This window comes from Lates calcarifer, linkage group LG1, assembly GCF_001640805.2.
Source record: "Lates calcarifer isolate ASB-BC8 linkage group LG1, TLL_Latcal_v3, whole genome shotgun sequence".
Taxonomy (NCBI): Eukaryota; Metazoa; Chordata; class Actinopteri; family Centropomidae; genus Lates; species Lates calcarifer.
Window position 1 is genome coordinate 1466164 of NC_066833.1, and position 27220 is coordinate 1493383.

The following is a 27220-nucleotide window of genomic DNA, read 5'->3' on the forward strand; positions in this document are numbered from 1 at the left end:
TCAAAATCACCAAAAAATGTCATGGTATAGTATGGCGTCAAAAACGGTCAAAAAAGTCATAGTTTAGTATGGCGTCAAAAACAGTCAAAAAAAAGTCATAGTATAGTATATCGTCAAAAATCACCAAAAAAAGTAATAGTATAGGATGATGTCAAAACCATTAAAAACGGTCAAAAAATGTCATAGTATTACGTAAAAGTCAAAAACCATCAAAAAAAGTCATAGTGTAGTATGGTGTCAAAAACGGTCAAAAAAAAAGTAATAGTTTAGTATGGCGTCAAAAAAGGTCAAAAAATGTCATAGTATAGTATGAAGTCAAAAATCACCAAAAAATGTGATAGTATAGTATGGTGTCAAAAACAGTCAAAAAAAAAAAGTCATAGTTTAGTATGGAGTCAAAAATCACCAAAAAAATGTGATAGTATAGTATGGCGTCAAAAACGGTCAAAAAAAAAAAGTCATAGTTTAGTATGAAGTCAAAAATCACCAAAAAATGTGATAGTATAGTATGGCGTCAAAAACGGTCAAAAAAAAAAAGTAATAGTTTAGTATGAAGTCAAAAATGGTCAAAAAATGTCATAGTATAATATGAAGTCAAAAATCACCAAAAAAAGTAATAGTATAGGATGATGTCAAAAACCATCAAAAAAAGTCATAGTTTACTATGGCGTCAAAAACCATTAAAAACGGTCAAAAAATGTCATAGTATAGTAAAAAGTCAAAAACCATCCAAAAAAAGTCATAGTGTAGTATGGCGTCAAAAAACGGTCAAAAAAAAGTCATAGTTTAGTATGGAGTCAAAAATCACCAAAAAATGTGATAGTATAGTATGGCGTCAAAAATCACCAAAAAATGTGATAGTATAGTATGGTGTCAAAAACGGTCAAAAAAAAAAAAGTCACAGTATAGTATGGCGTCAAAAATCACCAAAAAATGTCATAGTATAGTATGGCGTCAAAAACGGTCAAAAAAAAAAGTCATAGTTTAGTATGGAGTCAAAAATTACCAAAAAATGTGATAGTATAGTATGGCGTCAAAAACGGTCAAAAAATGTCATAGTATAATATGAAGTCAAAAATCACCAAAAAATGTCATAGTATAGTAGGGCGTCAAAAACGGTCAAAAAATGTCATAGTATAGTATATCGTCAAAAATCACCAAAAAAAGTAATAGTATAGGATGATGTCAAAAACCATCAAAAAAAGTCATAGTTTACTATGGCGTCAAAAACCATTAAAAACGGTCAAAAAATGTCATAGTATAGTAAAAAGTCAAAAACCATCAAAAAAAGTCATAGTGTAGTATGGCGTCAAAAACGGTCAAAAAATGTCATAGTATAGTATGGCGTCAAAAACGGTCAAAAAAAAAAGTCATAGTTTAGTATGGAGTCAAAAATCACCAAAAAATGTGATAGTATAGTATGGCGTCAAAAAATGGTCAAAAGTTGTCTTACCATCATAGTATTATATATTATGTGATATATGTCTTTAAAAATGTTTTTTTAACATCCAATATAAAGATGTGACTTTTAACACATCAAGATAAAAGCACAGAGAGTTTCTGCGTATTGAACTTCAAACTGCCAAAGACAGAGAGGTAAAAGACAGTAAACTACAAAGAAACCAGAGTGTGGACTAACTGGTTCTGGACTAAACAGAACTAGTCCAAGAGTTAAATCAGGTTTCTACACAGAGACAGAAGAAGCTGCTCTGACTGGAGAACTGACTCCAGCAGCTGCTGATATTCACACAGCAGCAGTGGATGGAAATGTTCCTGTTACAGTCTGAACTCACTCTGGTTGATAGAAGCACAAAGAAGCTAAATGACAGCGTTTCTAATGACACTGAACTGAATGAGTTCCTCACATTTTGATGATTTACTGCACTGATGAGGAAGACAGAGAAAGACACATGATGTTTAAGTTCTACTTCAACTGTACACTCATGAACTCTGTGAGTAAACTAATGACTGAAGTCTTTTTATGACTAATCACACTGTTCAGACCTCAGATCAGTTACTGAAGAGCTAGAATTTAATGTCAGTCTCTGTGTTGGACAGTTGATGTTAAGCTGTTAGTGAATTACCTGGAGGCCTCAGTCCTGGTCTCAAAGAAAGACAAACAAAGGAAAGGAAAATGATCAATACACTGCTACCTATTCCTCATCAACAGTTTAACCATGAAAACACAGAGAAATCTTCAACATTACAGCTGAAACACAACATTTAACAAACATTAGAGGCTGTTTCAGAAAATGAGCTGTTTACTGTCACATATGAAAAATCATCACAAGAATCAATCAGCAGCTGAATCTCATTAATAAACAACAGTTCACCTCCAAAACCAGAACAGTGGAGAAGAATAAACTGTGACAATCACACTCTGAGTTTTGAGGTGAATAATTCATTATGTTACTAGAATACGACTCTATTGATCTCAGAGAGAAAAGCAGTTTTTATAGTAATTTCTAACAGTGAGCTCAGACACTGTGATCTGCTCTCACAGAGTTCAAATCCAGTTTTCCAGCTTGGATTTCAAATTAGTCTGATCTCTGTCTACAAGTGGCCAAAAGCCGTAACCATCAAAAAATGTCATAGTATAGTATGGCGCCAAAACGTTAAAAAAATGTCATAGTATAATATGAAGTCAAAAAATGTCATAGTATAGTATGGCATCAAAAACGGTCAAAAAAATGTCATAGTTTAGTACGGCGTCAAAAATCACCAAAAAATGTCATGGTATAGTAGGGCGTCAAAAACGGTCAAAAAAAAGTCAGTTTAGTATGGCGTCAAAAACGGTCAAAAAAAAAAGTAATAGTTTAGTATGGCGTCAAAAACGGTCAAAAAATGTCATAGTATAGTATGATGTCAAAAACGGTCAAAAAATGTCATAGTATAATATGAAGTCAAAAATCACCAAAAAATGTCATAGTATAGTAGGGCGTCAAAAACGGTCAAAAACGGTCAAAAAAAAGTCATAGTATAGTATATCGTCAAAAATCACCAAAAAAAGTAATAGTATAGGATGATGTCAAAAACCATCAAAAAAAGTCATAGTTTACTATGGCGTCAAAAACCATTAAAAACGGTCAAAAAATGTCATAGTATAGTAAAAAGTCAAAAACCATCAAAAAAGTCATAGTATAGTATGGCGTCAAAAACGGTCAAAAAAAAAAGTAATAGTATAGTAAGGCGTCAAAAACTGTCAAAAAATGTCATAGTATAGTATGGCGCCAAAAACATTTTTAAAAAAAGTAATAGTTTAGTATGGCGTCAAAAACCATCAAAAAATGTCCTAGTATAATACGGCGTCAAAAATGTGATAGTATAGTATGGCGTCAAAAACGGTCAAAAAAAAAGTCATAGTTTAGTATGGCGTCAAAAATGGTCAAAAAATGTCATAGTATGGCATCAAAAACGGTCAAAGAAAAAGTCATAGTATAGTATGGCGTCAAAAACCATCAAAAGTGGTCAAAAAAAGTCATAGTTTAGGATGGAGTCAAAAATCACCAAAAAATGTCATGGTATAGTATGACGTCAAAAATGGTCAAAAAATGTCATAGTATAATATGAAGTCAAAAATCACCAAAAAATGTCATGGTATAGTATGGCGTCAAAAACGGTCAAAAAAAAGTCATAGTTTAGTATGGCGTCAAAAACAGTCAAAAAAAGTCATAGTATAGTATATCGTCAAAAATCACCAAAAAAAGTAATAGTATAGGATGATGTCAAAAACCATTAAAAACGGTCAAAAAATGTCATAGTATAGTAAAAAGTCAAAAACCATCAAAAAAGTCATAGTGTAGTATGGTGTCAAAAACGGTCAAAAAAAAAAAGTAATAGTTTAGTATGGCGTCAAAAAAGGTCAAAAAATGTCATAGTATAGTATGAAGTCAAAAATCACCAAAAAATGTGATAGTATAGTATGGTGTCAAAAACAGTCAAAAAAAAAAGTCATAGTTTAGTATGGAGTCAAAAATCACCAAAAAATGTGATAGTATAGTATGGCGTCAAAAACGGTCAAAAAAAAAAAGTCATAGTTTAGTATGAAGTCAAAAATCACCAAAAAATGTGATAGTATAGTATGGCGTCAAAAACGGTCAAAAAAAAAAAAGTAATAGTTTAGTATGAAGTCAAAAATGGTCAAAAAATGTCATAGTATAATATGAAGTCAAAAATCACCAAAAAAAGTAATAGTATAGGATGATGTCAAAAACCATCAAAAAAAGTCATAGTTTACTATGGCGTCAAAAACCATTAAAAACGGTCAAAAAATGTCATAGTATAGTAAAAAGTCAAAAACCATCAAAAAAAGTCATAGTGTAGTATGGCGTCAAAAACGGTCAAAAAAAAAGTCATAGTTTAGTATGGAGTCAAAAATCACCAAAAAATGTGATAGTATAGTATGGCGTCAAAAATCACCAAAAAATGTGATAGTATAGTATGGTGTCAAAAACGGTCAAAAAAAAAAAAGTCACAGTATAGTATGGCGTCAAAAATCACCAAAAAATGTCATAGTATAGTATGGCGTCAAAAACGGTCAAAAAAAAAAGTCATAGTTTAGTATGGAGTCAAAAATTACCAAAAAATGTGATAGTATAGTATGGCGTCAAAAACGGTCAAAAAATGTCATAGTATAATATGAAGTCAAAAATCACCAAAAAATGTCATAGTATAGTAGGGCGTCAAAAACGGTCAAAAAATGTCATAGTATAGTATATCGTCAAAAATCACCAAAAAAAGTAATAGTATAGGATGATGTCAAAAACCATCAAAAAAAGTCATAGTTTACTATGGCGTCAAAAACCATTAAAAACGGTCAAAAAATGTCATAGTATAGTAAAAAGTCAAAAACCATCAAAAAAAGTCATAGTGTAGTATGGCGTCAAAAACGGTCAAAAAATGTCATAGTATAGTATGGCGTCAAAAACGGTCAAAAAAAAAAGTCATAGTTTAGTATGGAGTCAAAAATCACCAAAAAATGTGATAGTATAGTATGGCGTCAAAAAATGGTCAAAAGTTGTCTTACCATCATAGTATTATATATTATGTGATATATGTCTTTAAAAATGTTTTTTTAACATCCAATATAAAGATGTGACTTTTAACACATCAAGATAAAAGCACAGAGAGTTTCTGCGTATTGAACTTCAAACTGCCAAAGACAGAGAGGTAAAAGACAGTAAACTACAAAGAAACCAGAGTGTGGACTAACTGGTTCTGGACTAAACAGAACTAGTCCAAGAGTTAAATCAGGTTTCTACACAGAGACAGAAGAAGCTGCTCTGACTGGAGAACTGACTCCAGCAGCTGCTGATATTCACACAGCAGCAGTGGATGGAAATGTTCCTGTTACAGTCTGAACTCACTCTGGTTGATAGAAGCACAAAGAAGCTAAATGACAGCGTTTCTAATGACACTGAACTGAATGAGTTCCTCACATTTTGATGATTTACTGCACTGATGAGGAAGACAGAGAAAGACACATGATGTTTAAGTTCTACTTCAACTGTACACTCATGAACTCTGTGAGTAAACTAATGACTGAAGTCTTTTTATGACTAATCACACTGTTCAGACCTCAGATCAGTTACTGAAGAGCTAGAATTTAATGTCAGTCTCTGTGTTGGACAGTTGATGTTAAGCTGTTAGTGAATTACCTGGAGGCCTCAGTCCTGGTCTCAAAGAAAGACAAACAAAGGAAAGGAAAATGATCAATACACTGCTACCTATTCCTCATCAACAGTTTAACCATGAAAACACAGAGAAATCTTCAACATTACAGCTGAAACACAACATTTAACAAACATTAGAGGCTGTTTCAGAAAATGAGCTGTTTACTGTCACATATGAAAAATCATCACAAGAATCAATCAGCAGCTGAATCTCATTAATAAACAACAGTTCACCTCCAAAACCAGAACAGTGGAGAAGAATAAACTGTGACAATCACACTCTGAGTTTTGAGGTGAATAATTCATTATGTTACTAGAATACGACTCTATTGATCTCAGAGAGAAAAGCAGTTTTTATAGTAATTTCTAACAGTGAGCTCAGACACTGTGATCTGCTCTCACAGAGTTCAAATCCAGTTTTCCAGCTTGGATTTCAAATTAGTCTGATCTCTGTCTACAAGTGGCCAAAAGCCGTAACCATCAAAAAATGTCATAGTATAGTATGGCGCCAAAACGTTAAAAAAATGTCATAGTATAATATGAAGTCAAAAAATGTCATAGTATAGTATGGCATCAAAAACGGTCAAAAAAATGTCATAGTTTAGTACGGCGTCAAAAATCACCAAAAAATGTCATGGTATAGTAGGGCGTCAAAAACGGTCAAAAAAAGTCAGTTTAGTATGGCAAAAACGGTCAAAAAAAAGTAATAGTTTAGTATGGCGTCAAAAACGGTCAAAAAATGTCAAAAAACGGTCAAAAAAAGTCATAGTATAGTATGGCAAAAACGGTCAAAAAATGTCATAGTTTAGTAGTCAAAAATCACCAAAAAATCATGTATAGTAGTCAAAAACGGTCAAAAAAAAGTCAGTTAGTATGGCGTCAAAAACGGTCAAAAAAAAAAGTAATAGTTTAATGTCAAAAAAAAAAATGTCATAGTCAAAAAAAAATGTCGTCAAAAATCAAAAAATGTCATAGTATAGTAGGGCGTCAAAAACGGTCAAAAACGGTCAAAAAAAAGTCATAGTATAGTATATCGTCAAAAATCACCAAAAAAAGTAATAGTATAGGATGATGTCAAAAACCATCAAAAAAAGTCATAGTTTACTATGGCGTCAAAAACCATTAAAAACGGTCAAAAAATGTCATAGTATAGTAAAAAGTCAAAAACCATCAAAAAAGTCATAGTATAGTATGGCGTCAAAAACGGTCAAAAAAAAAAAGTAATAGTATAGTAAGGCGTCAAAAACTGTCAAAAAATGTCATAGTATAGTATGGCGCCAAAAACATTTTTAAAAAAAGTAATAGTTTAGTATGGCGTCAAAAACCATCAAAAAATGTCCTAGTATAATACGGCGTCAAAAATGTGATAGTATAGTATGGCGTCAAAAACGGTCAAAAAAAAAGTCATAGTTTAGTATGGCGTCAAAAATGGTCAAAAAATGTCATAGTATGGCATCAAAAACGGTCAAAGAAAAAGTCATAGTATAGTATGGCGTCAAAAACCATCAAAAGTGGTCAAAAAAAGTCATAGTTTAGGATGGAGTCAAAAATCACCAAAAAATGTCATGGTATAGTATGACGTCAAAAATGGTCAAAAAATGTCATAGTATAATATGAAGTCAAAAATCACCAAAAAATGTCATGGTATAGTATGGCGTCAAAAACGGTCAAAAAAAAGTCATAGTTTAGTATGGCGTCAAAAACAGTCAAAAAAAAGTCATAGTATAGTATATCGTCAAAAATCACCAAAAAAAGTAATAGTATAGGATGATGTCAAAAACCATTAAAAACGGTCAAAAAATGTCATAGTATAGTAAAAAGTCAAAAACCATCAAAAAAAGTCATAGTGTAGTATGGTGTCAAAAAACGGTCAAAAAAAAAAAGTAATAGTTTAGTATGGCGTCAAAAAAGGTCAAAAAATGTCATAGTATAGTATGAAGTCAAAAATCACCAAAAAATGTGATAGTATAGTATGGTGTCAAAAACAGTCAAAAAAAAAAAGTCATAGTTTAGTATGGAGTCAAAAATCACCAAAAAATGTGATAGTATAGTATGGCGTCAAAAACGGTCAAAAAAAAAAAGTCATAGTTTAGTATGAAGTCAAAAATCACCAAAAAATGTGATAGTATAGTATGGCGTCAAAAACGGTCAAAAAAAAAAAAGTAATAGTTTAGTATGAAGTCAAAAATGGTCAAAAAATGTCATAGTATAATATGAAGTCAAAAATCACCAAAAAAAGTAATAGTATAGGATGATGTCAAAAACCATCAAAAAAAGTCATAGTTTACTATGGCGTCAAAAACCATTAAAAACGGTCAAAAAATGTCATAGTATAGTAAAAAGTCAAAAACCATCAAAAAAAGTCATAGTGTAGTATGGCGTCAAAAACGGTCAAAAAAAAAAGTCATAGTTTAGTATGGAGTCAAAAATCACCAAAAAATGTGATAGTATAGTATGGCGTCAAAAATCACCAAAAAATGTGATAGTATAGTATGGTGTCAAAAACGGTCAAAAAAAAAAAAGTCACAGTATAGTATGGCGTCAAAAATCACCAAAAAATGTCATAGTATAGTATGGCGTCAAAAACGGTCAAAAAAAAAAGTCATAGTTTAGTATGGAGTCAAAAATTACCAAAAAATGTGATAGTATAGTATGGCGTCAAAAACGGTCAAAAAATGTCATAGTATAATATGAAGTCAAAAATCACCAAAAAATGTCATAGTATAGTAGGGCGTCAAAAACGGTCAAAAAATGTCATAGTATAGTATATCGTCAAAAATCACCAAAAAAAGTAATAGTATAGGATGATGTCAAAAACCATCAAAAAAAAGTCATAGTTTACTATGGCGTCAAAAACCATTAAAAACGGTCAAAAAATGTCATAGTATAGTAAAAAGTCAAAAACCATCAAAAAAAGTCATAGTGTAGTATGGCGTCAAAAACGGTCAAAAAATGTCATAGTATAGTATGGCGTCAAAAACGGTCAAAAAAAAAAGTCATAGTTTAGTATGGAGTCAAAAATCACCAAAAAATGTGATAGTATAGTATGGCGTCAAAAAATGGTCAAAAGTTGTCTTACCATCATAGTATTATATATTATGTGATATATGTCTTTAAAAATGTTTTTTTAACATCCAATATAAAGATGTGACTTTTAACACATCAAGATAAAAGCACAGAGAGTTTCTGCGTATTGAACTTCAAACTGCCAAAGACAGAGAGGTAAAAGACAGTAAACTACAAAGAAACCAGAGTGTGGACTAACTGGTTCTGGACTAAACAGAACTAGTCCAAGAGTTAAATCAGGTTTCTACACAGAGACAGAAGAAGCTGCTCTGACTGGAGAACTGACTCCAGCAGCTGCTGATATTCACACAGCAGCAGTGGATGGAAATGTTCCTGTTACAGTCTGAACTCACTCTGGTTGATAGAAGCACAAAGAAGCTAAATGACAGCGTTTCTAATGACACTGAACTGAATGAGTTCCTCACATTTTGATGATTTACTGCACTGATGAGGAAGACAGAGAAAGACACATGATGTTTAAGTTCTACTTCAACTGTACACTCATGAACTCTGTGAGTAAACTAATGACTGAAGTCTTTTTATGACTAATCACACTGTTCAGACCTCAGATCAGTTACTGAAGAGCTAGAATTTAATGTCAGTCTCTGTGTTGGACAGTTGATGTTAAGCTGTTAGTGAATTACCTGGAGGCCTCAGTCCTGGTCTCAAAGAAAGACAAACAAAGGAAAGGAAAATGATCAATACACTGCTACCTATTCCTCATCAACAGTTTAACCATGAAAACACAGAGAAATCTTCAACATTACAGCTGAAACACAACATTTAACAAACATTAGAGGCTGTTTCAGAAAATGAGCTGTTTACTGTCACATATGAAAAATCATCACAAGAATCAATCAGCAGCTGAATCTCATTAATAAACAACAGTTCACCTCCAAAACCAGAACAGTGGAGAAGAATAAACTGTGACAATCACACTCTGAGTTTTGAGGTGAATAATTCATTATGTTACTAGAATACGACTCTATTGATCTCAGAGAGAAAAGCAGTTTTTATAGTAATTTCTAACAGTGAGCTCAGACACTGTGATCTGCTCTCACAGAGTTCAAATCCAGTTTTCCAGCTTGGATTTCAAATTAGTCTGATCTCTGTCTACAAGTGGCCAAAAGCCGTAACCATCAAAAAATGTCATAGTATAGTATGGCGCCAAAACGTTAAAAAAATGTCATAGTATAATATGAAGTCAAAAAATGTCATAGTATAGTATGGCATCAAAAACGGTCAAAAAATGTCATAGTTTAGTACGGCGTCAAAAATCACCAAAAAATGTCATGGTATAGTAGGGCGTCAAAAACGGTCAAAAAAAAGTCAGTTTAGTATGGCGTCAAAAACGGTCAAAAAAAAAAGTAATAGTTTAGTATGGCGTCAAAAACGGTCAAAAAATGTCATAGTATAGTATGATGTCAAAAACGGTCAAAAAATGTCATAGTATAATATGAAGTCAAAAATCACCAAAAAATGTCATAGTATAGTAGGGCGTCAAAAACGGTCAAAAACGGTCAAAAAAAAGTCATAGTATAGTATATCGTCAAAAATCACCAAAAAAAGTAATAGTATAGGATGATGTCAAAAACCATCAAAAAAAGTCATAGTTTACTATGGCGTCAAAAACCATTAAAAACGGTCAAAAAATGTCATAGTATAGTAAAAAGTCAAAAACCATCAAAAAAGTCATAGTATAGTATGGCGTCAAAAACGGTCAAAAAAAAAAAGTAATAGTATAGTAAGGCGTCAAAAACTGTCAAAAAATGTCATAGTATAGTATGGCGCCAAAAACATTTTTAAAAAAAGTAATAGTTTAGTATGGCGTCAAAAACCATCAAAAAATGTCCTAGTATAATACGGCGTCAAAAATGTGATAGTATAGTATGGCGTCAAAAACGGTCAAAAAAAAAGTCATAGTTTAGTATGGCGTCAAAAATGGTCAAAAAATGTCATAGTATGGCATCAAAAACGGTCAAAGAAAAAGTCATAGTATAGTATGGCGTCAAAAACCATCAAAAGTGGTCAAAAAAAGTCATAGTTTAGGATGGAGTCAAAAATCACCAAAAAATGTCATGGTATAGTATGACGTCAAAAATGGTCAAAAAATGTCATAGTATAATATGAAGTCAAAAATCACCAAAAAATGTCATGGTATAGTATGGCGTCAAAAACGGTCAAAAAAAAGTCATAGTTTAGTATGGCGTCAAAAACAGTCAAAAAAAAGTCATAGTATAGTATATCGTCAAAAATCACCAAAAAAAGTAATAGTATAGGATGATGTCAAAAACCATTAAAAACGGTCAAAAAATGTCATAGTATAGTAAAAAGTCAAAAACCATCAAAAAAAGTCATAGTGTAGTATGGTGTCAAAAACGGTCAAAAAAAAAAAGTAATAGTTTAGTATGGCGTCAAAAAAGGTCAAAAAATGTCATAGTATAGTATGAAGTCAAAAATCACCAAAAAATGTGATAGTATAGTATGGTGTCAAAAACAGTCAAAAAAAAAAAGTCATAGTTTAGTATGGAGTCAAAAATCACCAAAAAATGTGATAGTATAGTATGGCGTCAAAAACGGTCAAAAAAAAAAAGTCATAGTTTAGTATGAAGTCAAAAATCACCAAAAAATGTGATAGTATAGTATGGCGTCAAAAACGGTCAAAAAAAAAAAAGTAATAGTTTAGTATGAAGTCAAAAATGGTCAAAAAATGTCATAGTATAATATGAAGTCAAAAATCACCAAAAAAAGTAATAGTATAGGATGATGTCAAAAACCATCAAAAAAAGTCATAGTTTACTATGGCGTCAAAAACCATTAAAAACGGTCAAAAAATGTCATAGTATAGTAAAAAGTCAAAAACCATCAAAAAAAGTCATAGTGTAGTATGGCGTCAAAAACGGTCAAAAAAAAAGTCATAGTTTAGTATGGAGTCAAAAATCACCAAAAAATGTGATAGTATAGTATGGCGTCAAAAATCACCAAAAAATGTGATAGTATAGTATGGTGTCAAAAACGGTCAAAAAAAAAAAAGTCACAGTATAGTATGGCGTCAAAAATCACCAAAAAATGTCATAGTATAGTATGGCGTCAAAAACGGTCAAAAAAAAAAGTCATAGTTTAGTATGGAGTCAAAAATTACCAAAAAATGTGATAGTATAGTATGGCGTCAAAAACGGTCAAAAAATGTCATAGTATAATATGAAGTCAAAAATCACCAAAAAATGTCATAGTATAGTAGGGCGTCAAAAACGGTCAAAAAATGTCATAGTATAGTATATCGTCAAAAATCACCAAAAAAAGTAATAGTATAGGATGATGTCAAAAACCATCAAAAAAAGTCATAGTTTACTATGGCGTCAAAAACCATTAAAAACGGTCAAAAAATGTCATAGTATAGTAAAAAGTCAAAAACCATCAAAAAAAGTCATAGTGTAGTATGGCGTCAAAAACGGTCAAAAAATGTCATAGTATAGTATGGCGTCAAAAACGGTCAAAAAAAAAAGTCATAGTTTAGTATGGAGTCAAAAATCACCAAAAAATGTGATAGTATAGTATGGCGTCAAAAAATGGTCAAAAGTTGTCTTACCATCATAGTATTATATATTATGTGATATATGTCTTTAAAAATGTTTTTTTAACATCCAATATAAAGATGTGACTTTTAACACATCAAGATAAAAGCACAGAGAGTTTCTGCGTATTGAACTTCAAACTGCCAAAGACAGAGAGGTAAAAGACAGTAAACTACAAAGAAACCAGAGTGTGGACTAACTGGTTCTGGACTAAACAGAACTAGTCCAAGAGTTAAATCAGGTTTCTACACAGAGACAGAAGAAGCTGCTCTGACTGGAGAACTGACTCCAGCAGCTGCTGATATTCACACAGCAGCAGTGGATGGAAATGTTCCTGTTACAGTCTGAACTCACTCTGGTTGATAGAAGCACAAAGAAGCTAAATGACAGCGTTTCTAATGACACTGAACTGAATGAGTTCCTCACATTTTGATGATTTACTGCACTGATGAGGAAGACAGAGAAAGACACATGATGTTTAAGTTCTACTTCAACTGTACACTCATGAACTCTGTGAGTAAACTAATGACTGAAGTCTTTTTATGACTAATCACACTGTTCAGACCTCAGATCAGTTACTGAAGAGCTAGAATTTAATGTCAGTCTCTGTGTTGGACAGTTGATGTTAAGCTGTTAGTGAATTACCTGGAGGCCTCAGTCCTGGTCTCAAAGAAAGACAAACAAAGGAAAGGAAAATGATCAATACACTGCTACCTATTCCTCATCAACAGTTTAACCATGAAAACACAGAGAAATCTTCAACATTACAGCTGAAACACAACATTTAACAAACATTAGAGGCTGTTTCAGAAAATGAGCTGTTTACTGTCACATATGAAAAATCATCACAAGAATCAATCAGCAGCTGAATCTCATTAATAAACAACAGTTCACCTCCAAAACCAGAACAGTGGAGAAGAATAAACTGTGACAATCACACTCTGAGTTTTGAGGTGAATAATTCATTATGTTACTAGAATACGACTCTATTGATCTCAGAGAGAAAAGCAGTTTTTATAGTAATTTCTAACAGTGAGCTCAGACACTGTGATCTGCTCTCACAGAGTTCAAATCCAGTTTTCCAGCTTGGATTTCAAATTAGTCTGATCTCTGTCTACAAGTGGCCAAAAGCCGTAACCATCAAAAAATGTCATAGTATAGTATGGCGCCAAAACGTTAAAAAAATGTCATAGTATAATATGAAGTCAAAAAATGTCATAGTATAGTATGGCATCAAAAACGGTCAAAAAATGTCATAGTTTAGTACGGCGTCAAAAATCACCAAAAAATGTCATGGTATAGTAGGGCGTCAAAAACGGTCAAAAAAAGTCAGTTTAGTATGGCGTCAAAAACGGTCAAAAAAAAAAAGTAATAGTTTAGTATGGCGTCAAAAACGGTCAAAAAATGTCATAGTATAGTATGATGTCAAAAACGGTCAAAAAAAGTCATAGTATAGTAGGGCGTCAAAAACGGTCAAAAACGGTCAAAAAAAAGTCATAGTATATCGTCAAAAATCACCAAAAAAAGTAATAGTATAGGATGATGTCAAAAACCATCAAAAAAAGTCATAGTTTACTATGGCGTCAAAAACCATTAAAAACGGTCAAAAAATGTCATAGTATAGTAAAAAGTCAAAAACCATCAAAAAAGTCATAGTATAGTATGGCGTCAAAAACGGTCAAAAAAAAAAAGTAATAGTATAGTAAGGCGTCAAAAACTGTCAAAAAATGTCATAGTATAGTATGGCGCCAAAAACATTTTTAAAAAAAGTAATAGTTTAGTATGGCGTCAAAAACCATCAAAAAATGTCCTAGTATAATACGGCGTCAAAAATGTGATAGTATAGTATGGCGTCAAAAACGGTCAAAAAAAAAGTCATAGTTTAGTATGGCGTCAAAAATGGTCAAAAAATGTCATAGTATGGCATCAAAAACGGTCAAAGAAAAAGTCATAGTATAGTATGGCGTCAAAAACCATCAAAAGTGGTCAAAAAAAGTCATAGTTTAGGATGGAGTCAAAAATCACCAAAAAATGTCATGGTATAGTATGACGTCAAAAACGGTCAAAAAATGTCATAGTATAATATGAAGTCAAAAATCACCAAAAAATGTCATGGTATAGTATGGCGTCAAAAACGGTCAAAAAAAAGTCATAGTTTAGTATGGCGTCAAAAACAGTCAAAAAAAAGTCATAGTATAGTATATCGTCAAAAATCACCAAAAAAAGTAATAGTATAGGATGATGTCAAAAACCATTAAAAACGGTCAAAAAATGTCATAGTATAGTAAAAAGTCAAAAACCATCAAAAAAAGTCATAGTGTAGTATGGTGTCAAAAACGGTCAAAAAAAAAAAAGTAATAGTTTAGTATGGCGTCAAAAAAGGTCAAAAAATGTCATAGTATAGTATGAAGTCAAAAATCACCAAAAAATGTGATAGTATGGTGTCAAAAACAGTAAAAAAAAAAAAGTCATAGTTTAGTATGGAGTCAAAAATCACCAAAAAATGTGATAGTATAGTATGGCGTCAAAAACGGTCAAAAAAAAAAAGTCATAGTTTAGTATGAAGTCAAAAATCACCAAAAAATGTGATAGTATAGTATGGCGTCAAAAACGGTCAAAAAAAAAAAAGTAATAGTTTAGTATGAAGTCAAAAATGGTCAAAAAATGTCATAGTATAATATGAAGTCAAAAATCACCAAAAAAAGTAATAGTATAGGATGATGTCAAAAACCATCAAAAAAAGTCATAGTTTACTATGGCGTCAAAAACCATTAAAAACGGTCAAAAAATGTCATAGTATAGTAAAAAGTCAAAAACCATCAAAAAAAGTCATAGTGTAGTATGGCGTCAAAAACGGTCAAAAAAAAAAGTCATAGTTTAGTATGGAGTCAAAAATCACCAAAAAATGTGATAGTATAGTATGGCGTCAAAAATCACCAAAAAATGTGATAGTATAGTATGGTGTCAAAAACGGTCAAAAAAAAAAAAGTCACAGTATAGTATGGCGTCAAAAATCACCAAAAAATGTCATAGTATAGTATGGCGTCAAAAACGGTCAAAAAATGTCATAGTATAATATGAAGTCAAAAATCACCAAAAAATGTCATAGTATAGTATGGCGTCAAAAACGGTCAAAAAATGTCATAGTATAGTATGAAGTCAAAAATCACCAAAAAATGTGATAGTATAGTATGGCGTCAAAAACGGTCAAAAAAAAAAAAGTAATAGTTTAGTATGAAGTCAAAAATGGTCAAAAAATGTCATAGTATAATATGAAGTCAAAAATCACCAAAAAAAGTAATAGTATAGGATGATGTCAAAAACCATCAAAAAAAGTCATAGTTTACTATGGCGTCAAAAACCATTAAAAACGGTCAAAAAATGTCATAGTATAGTAAAAAGTCAAAAACCATCAAAAAAAGTCATAGTGTAGTATGGCGTCAAAAACGGTCAAAAAAAAAAGTCATAGTTTAGTATGGAGTCAAAAATCACCAAAAAATGTGATAGTATAGTATGGCGTCAAAAATCACCAAAAAATGTGATAGTATAGTATGGTGTCAAAAACGGTCAAAAAAAAAAAGTCACAGTATAGTATGGCGTCAAAAATCACCAAAAAATGTCATAGTATAGTATGGCGTCAAAAACGGTCAAAAAATGTCATAGTATAGTATATCGTCAAAAATCACCAAAAAAAGTAATAGTATAGGATGATGTCAGACGATGATGATGGACAGTTGATGTTAAGCTGTTAGTGAATTACCTGGAGGCCTCAGTCCTGGTCTCAAAGAACGTCTTCATTGTACGAAGACTCCGATCGTGGACCATGTCTCTGTGATCGTGGACCATGTCTCTGTGATCGTGGACCATGTCGTGGATGAAGTGGTGACACCTGGAGGAAACCAAAGAGAAACATACAAAGGAAAATGATCAATACACTGCTACCTATTCCTCATCAACAGTTTAACCATGAAAACACAGAGAAATCTTCAACATTACAGCTGAAACACAACATTTAACAAACATTAGAGGCTGTTTCAGAAAATGAGCTGTTTACTGTCACATATGAAAAATCATCACAAGAATCAATCAGCAGCTGAATCTTATTAATAAACAACAGTTCACCTCCAAAACCAGAACAGTGGAGAAGAATAAACTGTGACAATCACACTCTGAGTTTTGAGGTGAATAATTCATTATGTTACTAGAATACGACTCTATTGATCTCAGAGAGAAAAGCAGTTTTTATAGTAATTTCTAACAGTGAGCTCAGACACTGTGACCTGCTCTCACAGAGTTCAAATCCAGTTTTCCAGCTTGGATTTAACACAAAACTGAGCTCAATAAAGTCTCAAGTCACCACAAACTAATTTCTAATCAATAATATACACAACAGGGGATCAATGGATGGCTATGAATTACTACCACAAAGCTACAAAGACACACAAAACGACAAAGAGGCAAAAAACTGAGTCGCACAACGATCACAATAAGACGCTGACCTGCCGCACTGAAACACAAAATGACCTGAAGCAGACACAAAACTACAAAGACACAAACCTACAAGAACACAATGCGATGCAAAACAACCACAAAGAGAAACAACATGATCACAACGACAGGATAATCCTGAATAAACGGACTTAAAGCTCAACATTAGAAAGAAGCAGTGACATGTCTGCAGAGTAAAGAGAAGCTAACAGAGCTGTAAACAGACTCAACAGTTAGTTACCTCCACAGCTCAGTCACACACACACACACACACACACACACACACTTTAACACACAGATATAAACGACGACAATAAGAAAAAAGCCTCAAAGACAAGATATCAATGATACGGCTAAAGCTAACACTGCCCACTAATGCTAAAGCTAACACCCAGGTGTAAAACACTGGTAGAGACACAACATGAAACACAATGACCACAAACACACAAACTGAGTCACAATGACCCGGATGGAACACAAAGAGACAGAGACACAAAATGTCGGTAAAGTGATATAAATACAAACAGGGATTTAAACACATTATCAACAGATAGCTTTACGAGGTAATGCTAATGCTAATGCTCTTGAATAACGTTAATGCTAACGCTAGCAGCTAGCTAGCTACCTTACCTTCGCGCCGCAGGTATGTTCAGCGTCCAGTCTCACTGGTGCCTGACAAAAACCAGCTCCAGAGTTTGTTGTAGCATCCAGACTCTCCGGTAACGACGTTTCCTCACAGCACTGACAAACAGAGGCAGCGGCTCGGACGTTGGTTTAAATCTGTTCCGGCTTCGTTTCTCCGCCTCTCTGAGCTCCGCCCAGAGGTTCATGACCAATGAGGAGGCACGTCGCGATGTGTTCAGGTGTATGATGTGTTCAGGTGTATGATGTGTTCAGGTGTATGGGGTAAAAGTTACACATGGGGAGCTACACTTGTTGGGAGATCACTTTTTTATTCATCAGCTGAGGAAACAGGTGTGGTATTAAACCGGGCTGTAGTTTTTCTAATAGAAATATGATTTTATATAACCAGCCTCTATCTTTGCAGTCTTTGCTTTCTGTCTGTCTCACACACTTATTCCAGTCCCAGATATCAGTTTGCTTGTTGTCTGATTGACACTGTGAATCTCAGCTTTGTAAACACCGTGATCTGTTCCAGCAGCGGAACTGGACTTGGACTCTGCTGCTCCACCTCAGTTTCATACTGACAAGACAGAAAACTACAGTTTTAATGTCAATGCTGCCATCTAGTGGAGACCTGGTGCAGGACATCATTTACCCAATGAACCTGTTGCATCAATGAAATGAGTTGCTTACTTATTAACTTTAATTACAGTGATTTAAAACCAGTGAGCAGAAAGAAAAAAGAGATTTTGTGACAAACGAAGCTGAATCGATCATTCTCCATCACAAGACACCACAGACAGAATTAATGAAGCTGGACTCTCAAACAAACGTTTTACCCCACGGAAACATTTACTCAGCCAAAGATACTGTTCTCCACAGATCTGTACAAGCTGACAAGAAAACTGCATCTAATGCCATTCAGAATAATATTTTGAAGAAGTGAATTAATCAGAATCATTGAAGGAGGTGAAATCGTCCTTTATATTATTATTATTAGAATATTTGATGGAATGTTTATGTGGTTCTCTGAATAGAACCAAGGTTCCAAGATTCCTGAACAGAACCAAAACTACTGTGGTGGAAAAGGGGTCATGAGAGTCCACAGAAACTGTCCAAACCACAGGTGCAGAGCCGAGCTGCACTTCATCCTCCTCTCTATCAACATCAAAAAAGAAAGAACAACCTCTTTTTGAAAGAAATCTTGATAGAGTTCAGATTCAGATTCACACCAGCACAGAGCAAACTGAGAACAGGCAGCTTCACTGACTTCATGAATTCAGTCTGATCCCAAACATGTTTTACAAGTTTAACAAGAAGATTTCTACAAAGAAAGATGAAAGAAATGTGTCACAAAAATGAAAAGACTGGAACTTACAGTAAATGACTGACTGACTGACTGACTGACTGAGTGGGGGCCTTATTATTTATATTATTATAAAAACATTGACTGACACCCGTAGTGGTTTTTCTTCCACTTTCTTTCTTCTTTAACTGCTTTACATTTTTCGTTGTTGCTGTTTCATTGAAGCCAGAGTTGCTACTGTCTCTGTAACCAACTTAAAGGCCAAAAACTACTTTTTCCTGTCTGACCACTACTATAAGGAGTACTGTGCTGCAGTAAGACCTCTTGTATTTTACGGACTGCCTCCTCATTCTTTGAACACATCAGTAATCCTCCCACAGTCTCATGGAAGAGAACATGAACATCCAGGACGACATGTTTAATGGCTTCAGACCAGGTTCTTCCAGAGGTTGAGTAGTCAGCTTTCCAGGTGTGATGCATCAGCACCAGAATGACTGGTTTATCACCTGTTGGAGAGGGAGGAGAGGAAGAAAAGATGGAGCTCAGTGTTGGAGGAACAGAGGAGGACGTCGTTCTCATTAGTTCACAACATCCTTCTTTAAAAATACAAACGTCAGCAGGTTTTTCAGGCTGTTGAGTCATCTGACAGAGTGAATTCTTCTGTAGGGAACAGAGCTGAAAGCACAGGTCTGAGACTGAGTCTAAAATCTAAACCTGAACAACATAAAACTGTTGACCAAGCTGAAAGAAAGGTAACACACCTGTCACTTTCTCCAGGGCAACCTCCACGTCTGACTCAAGACGTGAGGTGATTGGACAGAAAAGAAGAAGCACTCTGCAGTCCTTCTGCTCTGTCCTCTTCACCTGAAGCTCTGGACAGGTGTTCACCTGGTTCATCAGAGCTTCATCAGCACCAAAGGTTTCCCCTGTGGTGACTGTGAAGACCTTGACTGTACAACAAATACAGAGGAGGGAAAAAGGTGAACGAGCAGAGGAGTCACTGAGAGCTGCAGATTCACATCAGCTGAGACTCACTCACCTACAGAGCGGGACGTCTTTCCTGATGAGAGACAGAACAGCATTCAGCATACATATACAATATATAAACATATTTATATCATCACATCATCACTGGTTCATGTGACTGATATTCACCTGAGGGAGACTGAGGTACAACTGTAACACAGCCTGAACTGAGCTGACCATCAGTCAGAGGAGACGGTTCTTCAGTTTTCAACAAACCTGTGTCAGACTCTGTGATGACTTTCCCCCAGACATTATAGAATTCTTTGATATTTGAGTCCTGCGAGCGTTTGTGAAAATTCTCCCACAAAGTTTTAGAGGCTGCAGAGAAGGACCACGACAGTGAGTTCAACTCTAAAAACACTAAAAACATTTCAAAGCTCAAATAAAACCATGAACCAGTTGAACCAGTACATACCAGCACGGAGGTCTTGTTGAACACATGGCTCCATTCTCTGCAGGATTTTGTCCAGTTCTTGTGGCATCTGAAACAAACATTTCAAAGTTTCCTCTGATTGCATTTATCTGTGTTGTAACTCTTCTCTTTATGTTTTGTTGCACCTGTTGTCACATTAGTGAAGATGTTTTCTTCATTACTGGCTGTGACAGCAACGCTCATATTGTTTTCACTGTGTGTGTGTCATCATGGCTAAATGTGGTCCTGAAGATGACGACTGTCGCAGGAACTATCCAACTACCTGTTATTAATCCAGTAATAAGTACTGAGTGCTCCTGGGACAGACTGTCAACATGCACAATGAGATGGTCTCTGGTTGGTTTTGGTTTGGTCTATTTCCATGTGTGTTCTTTAACTCTAGTTGAGCTCAGTCCTTTATTTCAGTGGACCACTGGAACAGGTGCATTACAGCAGGTTAATTAACTGACCTGAGGTCTGTCATTATGATCGCTTGTTGTTGGCTCCTCAGGACCAGGTGGATCAGCTCTATTTGACGCCATGATTGAATCTGAAGACAGAGAAGCAACACAGACAGAAACATAAGAAGCAGCAGAGTTTCTAACTCAAACACAATCTGACTGACACACACATGAAAACAGATCAAACACACATGGTCACAGCTGTGTTCAGACCCTCTGTCTACTTGTAAAGTCTGCTGCTGACGTCCAGTGCTGCGTTAAACAGTTCAATAAGCTCCGAGTCTGCAGAGGAAAGTCTGTTTGTACAGCTCCTCTCAACAGGCTCAGTCTAAGAGCTTTACACAGCATATTACAGGGTAAAGACCACATATAGAAACAGAAGGCAAACAGAAGGATTTAATGAATAAGGTTAAACAGGTAAACAGGACCTATTATATATATATATATATATATATATATATATATATATATATATATATATATATATATATATATATATATATATATATAACTGCACATGTGGATCAGTTTTCAGTGAGAAGAAAACTTGACATGAATGATGATGCTCCGTGTTGTGTTGTTCTGTGATCGCCTGCGTCTCATTTACTCAGTTTCCTCTTTAACTTTACAGCGTCTGCTTCAACCGAGCAAGGATCCTCGCTCCCGAGACACAACGTGAGCGCGCACACAGCCGTCACGTCACTCAGAGGAAAACAAACCTTTCCGGACTTTGGAAAAGTTTCACAAAGATTCAAACTCCATGAGCTAAAACTATACAACACTAACAGTAACAGCTGACCGTGTTTTAGCTGGAGGCGTCTCCTTTATAACTGTGGCCTATGGAAGAAATGCTTCTTTAACTGTAATACCGTGAGAGAGAGAGAGAGAGTGTGTGTGTGTGTGTGTGTGTGTGACATTAATAAGTCACCACAGTGTGTATGTGAGACTAAGCTGATGATAAACATGTCAGAGAGTTCATACCTTTACTGCTGAGGAGGCCACAGATGAACCTCCTGCTCTGCTGCTGGAACAGCTCGTGGTCTTTTAGAAAACTGCTGTTTTAGATTCACTTTCACTTTGATGGACCACGTGATTTACAAGAACAGTTTAGTGAGCTTCCTCTGTCAGTCCGTCGTCCTCTCACAGGAACATGCTCCGGTCCCAGACAGTATTCTGCTTATTGTGAGACTGAACGACTGGACCGGTGGTACTGACTCTGAATCAGCAGTGTTATAAAGGACCGCGATCAGTTCCAGGACCAGAGCACGAGTTTCAGGTAAAGGTGTGAACTCTGTACCTGTTTATCATCAAGTTACTGTCCATGTGGGGGTTTGACGTTTGAATATGATACGTTTCTTTTTAGACCGCGTTCAAAACACTGCTTTAAATGTCGCTAACTTTTGTTTGAATTAGTTCTGTAACTAAGGAAACCCTTACATTTACGCGCGCGCGCGCGCGCACACGCACACACACACACACACACACACACACACTCTCTCTCTCTCTGTAGGAAATGACGTAAATAATATTATTTACATTCTCTCTCCTTTTATAGCCATGGGAGGCGGTTCATCTGCTCCAGGTAAAGTAGCATGAAAACACCTGCAGAGCACAGTCAATGATATTCTGTATTGGTTATAGAATATATTCACCATGCACTCATATATTTACATTTACACTTGATGAAGACTGAACATTTCCATTTATTTCTCCTTGTCTAGCTCCACCTCCATCTCCTCCAAGTAAGTACCATGAAACCACCTGCAGAGCACAGTTCAGACAGTTTAAACAAACATGGTGTTATTCTGTAACCTATGATGCAGCACTAATGTTATTTAATCAAAGAAATGTGTCACATTAAAACTTTTCTTCCACTTCAATAGAATACATGTGTTCAACATTACTCCACTTCAAACTAAAAATGTAGGCTGGTTTAGAATATACAGTTTCACCTTTGACAGTGACAGTTGTACAGTGTTGTTTGTTTTAACCTTTAAACTGAAACTACTCTCTCTGTTAAAGTTTGGTTTTAGTCTCAGGAAAACAACAACTGCCTTCCTCTACTTACTCAAATGATTGTGTCTGTTTTACTTTATAGAACCTCCGACCCCACCACCTTCTCCCAGTAACTTATCGAACCAACGTTAGAACATGAGTCTGTTTATTATTCACAGGTTGACACATACTTCATGACTCTGCTCTTTCAAAACGCTCCTGTTTTATACTAAATGGTTTTTACTACACTTTTCTTGTCAGCATTTAAAAATCCATGGAGACAAGTATCCTGGGGGTGAGTAAATGTAAACTGTCCACATGGTGGCGCTGTAGCTCTGTGTGTTTCTTCTTCTTCCTCTGCTCCTCAACACATTAAATCTGTTAAATTATTTAATTTCCCTGGTTCAACAACACTGGGCTTTAGTTAATGATGTTCTCTAGTTTAGAAATCATTATTTTGAGACAGTAAAATCTCCATGGTTGTAGAGTCTTAATCTCTTGAATCTAATTTAACCATATTTTAACAGAACAAATGAGAGAGATCTGCAGTATGTGAAGGGTTATCAACCTCAAGCTGAAGAAGTCAAACATCTCAGAGTTTTGCTCTGTGGACCAGTCGGTGCTGGAAAGTCCAGCTTCGTTAATTCTGTTGGAAACGTTGTACGAGGGAGAATGACCAATTCAGCTTTGGCCAGCACAACCACCTCGGGGACAAGTTTCACCAAAGATGTAAGTAATCCCATCTAAAACAGTTCCTGTTATGCAGGCTACTGGTCTTGTTCTAGTGATTTTTTCTTAATCTTGGAAACACTTTAAGGATTGTTGATATACGAGAGTGGAGTTTTCATGTTCTCCCTGTGTCTGTGTGGGTTCTCTCTGGGTTCTCCAGCTTCCTCCCACAGTCTAAAGACATGCAGGTTAACTGGTGACTCTAAATTGCCTGTATGTGTGAATGTGAGCGTGAATGGTTGTTTGTCTCTGTGTTGGCCCTGTGATGGACTGGTGATCCAAACAGGGCCCCACCTCTCGCCCAATGACAGCTGGGATAGGATCCAGCCACCTGCGACCCTTAAGAGATAAGCAGTATAGGTGATGGATGGATGGTACAAGAAAGAGTTCACCCTGCCTAATGTTTAGCAGTCACTGACATTGACTGACATGACAGTGTGTTCTGAAGCAAACACGACAGTACTGCAGCTTTTAACAATAAGAATGTTGATATTGGTATCAGTGTCAGTGATACTGGCCTTGATATTGTTTGGCCTTGGATCTACTCAAATCTGAAACAAGATTGTGTGCTACTGCCCAGCCCCTCTCTGTGGTTAGATCTGCACAGATGTGTTTTTCCTTCATTTCTGGATACATCTTTATACTTCTGTGTACCCTGCACTGTAGCCTGATGTGTACCTCCCCAGAAATGTAACTACCACTGTTCATTGTAGCATCACTACAGTAGGAACCTTGTCTCTAAGTGGCTGGACAAGCACAGAAAATTCACCAGTAATTCCAGTTTAAGTAACTTGTTAAACATTAATGAGCTCCAAGTCCAACTCAACATAGTGGCATAGAAACCTGTGTTAATTGCAGAGTGACACAGATACACCAGCCCACAAGTATAATTGCTCACAAAGGTGTAGGCTCAGTGTCAATTTTATAAACTGGCCTGTAGGGCCTAGCGGAATAAAAACCTACAGTTTTGGGACAAAATATTCAAAATTGTATTTTTAGTCAGTCCAACTTTATGAGATTTTGTTGGGGACCAACTTTTCTTCTGGGACTCATTAAGTCCATCCTGTTAATTCTGGTAGCAAACTAACTGAACTGGTTTCAGTGGTGCAACAGGGTTGTAAAGTTAACTAGAAATAAGACCATAATCATGAATCCTGAACATTTTATCCACCTGTCTTTCAGTATAAAACCCACAGAATCCCAAAGGAAGGCAGAGGGAACTTTTACCCCTTGGTCTTCAATGATGTGATGGGTCTGGAAGAGGGGACAGAGAGAGGAATCAGTGTGGAAGACATCAAACTGGCCATGAAGGGACATGTGAAGGAGGGTTATAAGGTACACCTGTCACACTGTTATCTTTGTTCACTTTATTCAGTAAATCAGTTCTGTTCTTGATCTGTTTTCACTGAGCTGTAACGAAGAACATTTACTAAACATTTCTGTTAAAATGTTTCCAGTAAAATCTAAGTGCTCTAAGAGTTCTACTAGTGATGGGGTATTTACTTCTCTCACCTCCAAACTGTTTTATTCATAGCACAGACTGTATATGTTCATGTCTCATTATTTATTTGGATTTTTTCATTATTTTCCAGTTCAATCCTGTGTCTCCATTGACTAGTGATGATCACGGCTACAACTCTTCACCCTCTCCAGATGACAGAGCTCACGTTGTGGTTTTTGTGTTTTCTGCTTGTGTGAGTGAAATTAAGGACTCAGTGTTGATGAAGATGAAGGCCGTCAGAGATGCAGCCAGCAACATGGGTAAGATCAGACATCAGAGAAGTATTTTATTTTATTTTTTCAAGAATTTGACCAATCCTGCATTTTTACTTTCAGGCAGAATGTTCATTTAAAAGCTCCTTTCAAAGAACCAAGTTCACTCTCAGATGAAACTTCAACAGTGTGATCATGTTGATGTTGTTGTTAATCAACTAAATGACCATTCGCACAAAATTGATTATATAGAGAGTATAGTCCAGTGGGGTCACCCCCCAGCTCTATATTCACTCAATATGACATAGGCTATCATGGGAATTCATCAAATAGGCTTTCTGTTCCCCAGCACTGTTGTATGGCTCTCAATATAATAATAGTCCTACACATTAGGGAATTTTAGGGAAATGGTTTGAGACATGAAATCACCAAAGGTCCTAGCTTAATGCTTCTTAAGCAGCATAGAAATGGGAGTAGAAACACAGATGTGCTCCCAGACCAGCTTATACTGGATTTTGATGCAGATACCATTATAGAGATATGAGTTTCAAAAAACCTGATGATGATAATTCTGTAATCTGAACACAAAACACCCAGTTCTACATTATTTTTATATATGATGCTGGTTTGTCTTTGTCACTGAGTTGAACATGTGGTTATAGTGGCAGCTGGTCATGTTGGAATTGGGTTTTTGGGCTTCAGTGTGTATGGACTGTTTAGCTAAAGTTAAACTTCTTGCAGCAAGCCTTTGGCTTTCTGAGAAGACATAATCAGACAGAATCAAACTGCCAAAGAAATATTGACCTGTAATACACAGTGAATCTCTGAACCTGCAGGAATTCCCCAACTGGCTATTGTCACCAAAATTGATGAGGCCTCTCCCGAAACTGCAGAGAGTCTGAGAAACACCTACAAGAGCAAGTACATAAAGAAGAAGGTGAGTTCCTGTCAGTCATCTCATAAATGTACAATAATTAACTGGGATATAATTTAGTTCCCTTGGTCATCACTGAACTGAAAAATTATTTCTTTAAAACCTAGATGACAGATCTCAGCTCAGCACTGGGAATTCCACTGAACTGTATCCTTCCTGTGAAGAACTACTGTGAAGAAATCTCCATTGATGATAATGTTGACACTCTGATCCTAAGCTGTCTGAGGCTGATAATTGACTTTGGAGATGACTTCATTAACCAAGTGTATTTGTAATTTCTCTGATGTACAAGTTACTTTAGTTTGAAGTCACAGTTCTTGTAAATGCAATAGCAACAGTAATACTAGAAGCATTACTAGTAATTTCTAATTCTAGCAGCAGGTGTTGAGTGGAGTTGTAGCAGCAGCAGGAGACTTGTCATCACAGATCAGACTCTACAGCTCCAGAGGCAGAAATACCTGCAGAGAGAGACAGAAGAGGAGAGAGAGACGGAAGAGCACAATACTACAGGAAAGGGAAGATACTGAGTTAGTAACATGTTTATGGGATATGAATCGCAGTGTTGTGTTGTTATGAAAATGGAGCACAATAGCGAGCAGAGCCATCCTGAGTGGACAATCACAACACCACAACATCTGAGAAGCAGCATGTGGAAGTGAAAGTCATGAATAAAGATGAGGTTGTTTGTCGGCTTTGTAAAAGGCAGCTTTTTTACTCTTCAATGATAATAAATCTGCAGACTCACCTGCTAGCTTACCATGTTCTTGACGTGTTGTGTTTTGAGGGAGCAGTGAGTGCACAGGCGAAGGGGGCATATTTGAATTAACTCAAACAAATTGTGGGTCATTTTGAATTTATTATATTATTATATTATCTTGATTGACAGCCCTAAAAAAAGATTAGAAAGAAAAAGTGAGGACAGAGGCAGTCAAAGTGATGTACCTTCACTGTTGTGGAGCTGCCGTAAAATGATGAAGCTAAAGGAGGTGAAATGGTCCTTTATAAGCATTATTAGGGCCCAAGCACTAGGGTGTGAAGGCATACCTTATTGTGAAAATTTTCATGTGTCTGTGACACCGTGGTGAATTTCGATGTTTCACCATTAACCAGGAAGTTGATGTAACTCACACATACTTTGTCTGATCTGCCCCAAATTTCACAGGTTTGACAACAGACCTGTCCTGAACACATCTACATTCCAATATAGAAGATATTATTA

At 35.4% G+C, this 27220-nt stretch overlaps 2 protein-coding genes across 3 annotated transcripts; one reads left to right on the plus strand and one right to left on the minus strand.

The window, feature by feature from the left end:
- Nucleotides 1-18254: 18254 nt before the first annotated feature.
- Nucleotides 18255-21724, minus strand: LOC108882401 (uncharacterized). 2 transcript variants are annotated; one of them, XM_018674890.2, is made up of 7 exons: nt 21612-21724; nt 20640-20719; nt 20173-20239; nt 19974-20075; nt 19771-19791; nt 19493-19681; nt 18255-19237 (listed from the first exon to the last, which is right to left on the minus strand). In XM_018674890.2, the coding sequence occupies exons 2-7, from the start codon at nt 20709-20711 to the stop codon at nt 18966-18968; spliced, it is 723 nt and encodes a 240-aa protein (XP_018530406.1). In that variant the 5' UTR covers nt 20712-20719; nt 21612-21724; the 3' UTR covers nt 18255-18965. The 2 variants fall into 2 exon arrangements, with proteins under 2 accessions (XP_018530406.1, XP_018530405.1); XM_018674889.2 differs by having other exon boundaries at nt 19887-20075.
- Nucleotides 21725-21748: 24 nt separating this feature from the next.
- Nucleotides 21749-26757, plus strand: LOC108882400 (interferon-induced protein 44). Its single transcript, XM_018674888.2, has 9 exons — nt 21749-21906; nt 22186-22212; nt 22352-22372; nt 22887-22920; nt 23153-23354; nt 24537-24689; nt 24947-25115; nt 25904-26004; nt 26109-26757. The coding sequence occupies exons 2-9, from the start codon at nt 22188-22190 to the stop codon at nt 26274-26276; spliced, it is 873 nt and encodes a 290-aa protein (XP_018530404.1). The 5' UTR covers nt 21749-21906; nt 22186-22187; the 3' UTR covers nt 26277-26757.
- The last annotated feature ends 463 nt before the right edge of the window (nt 26758-27220 follow it).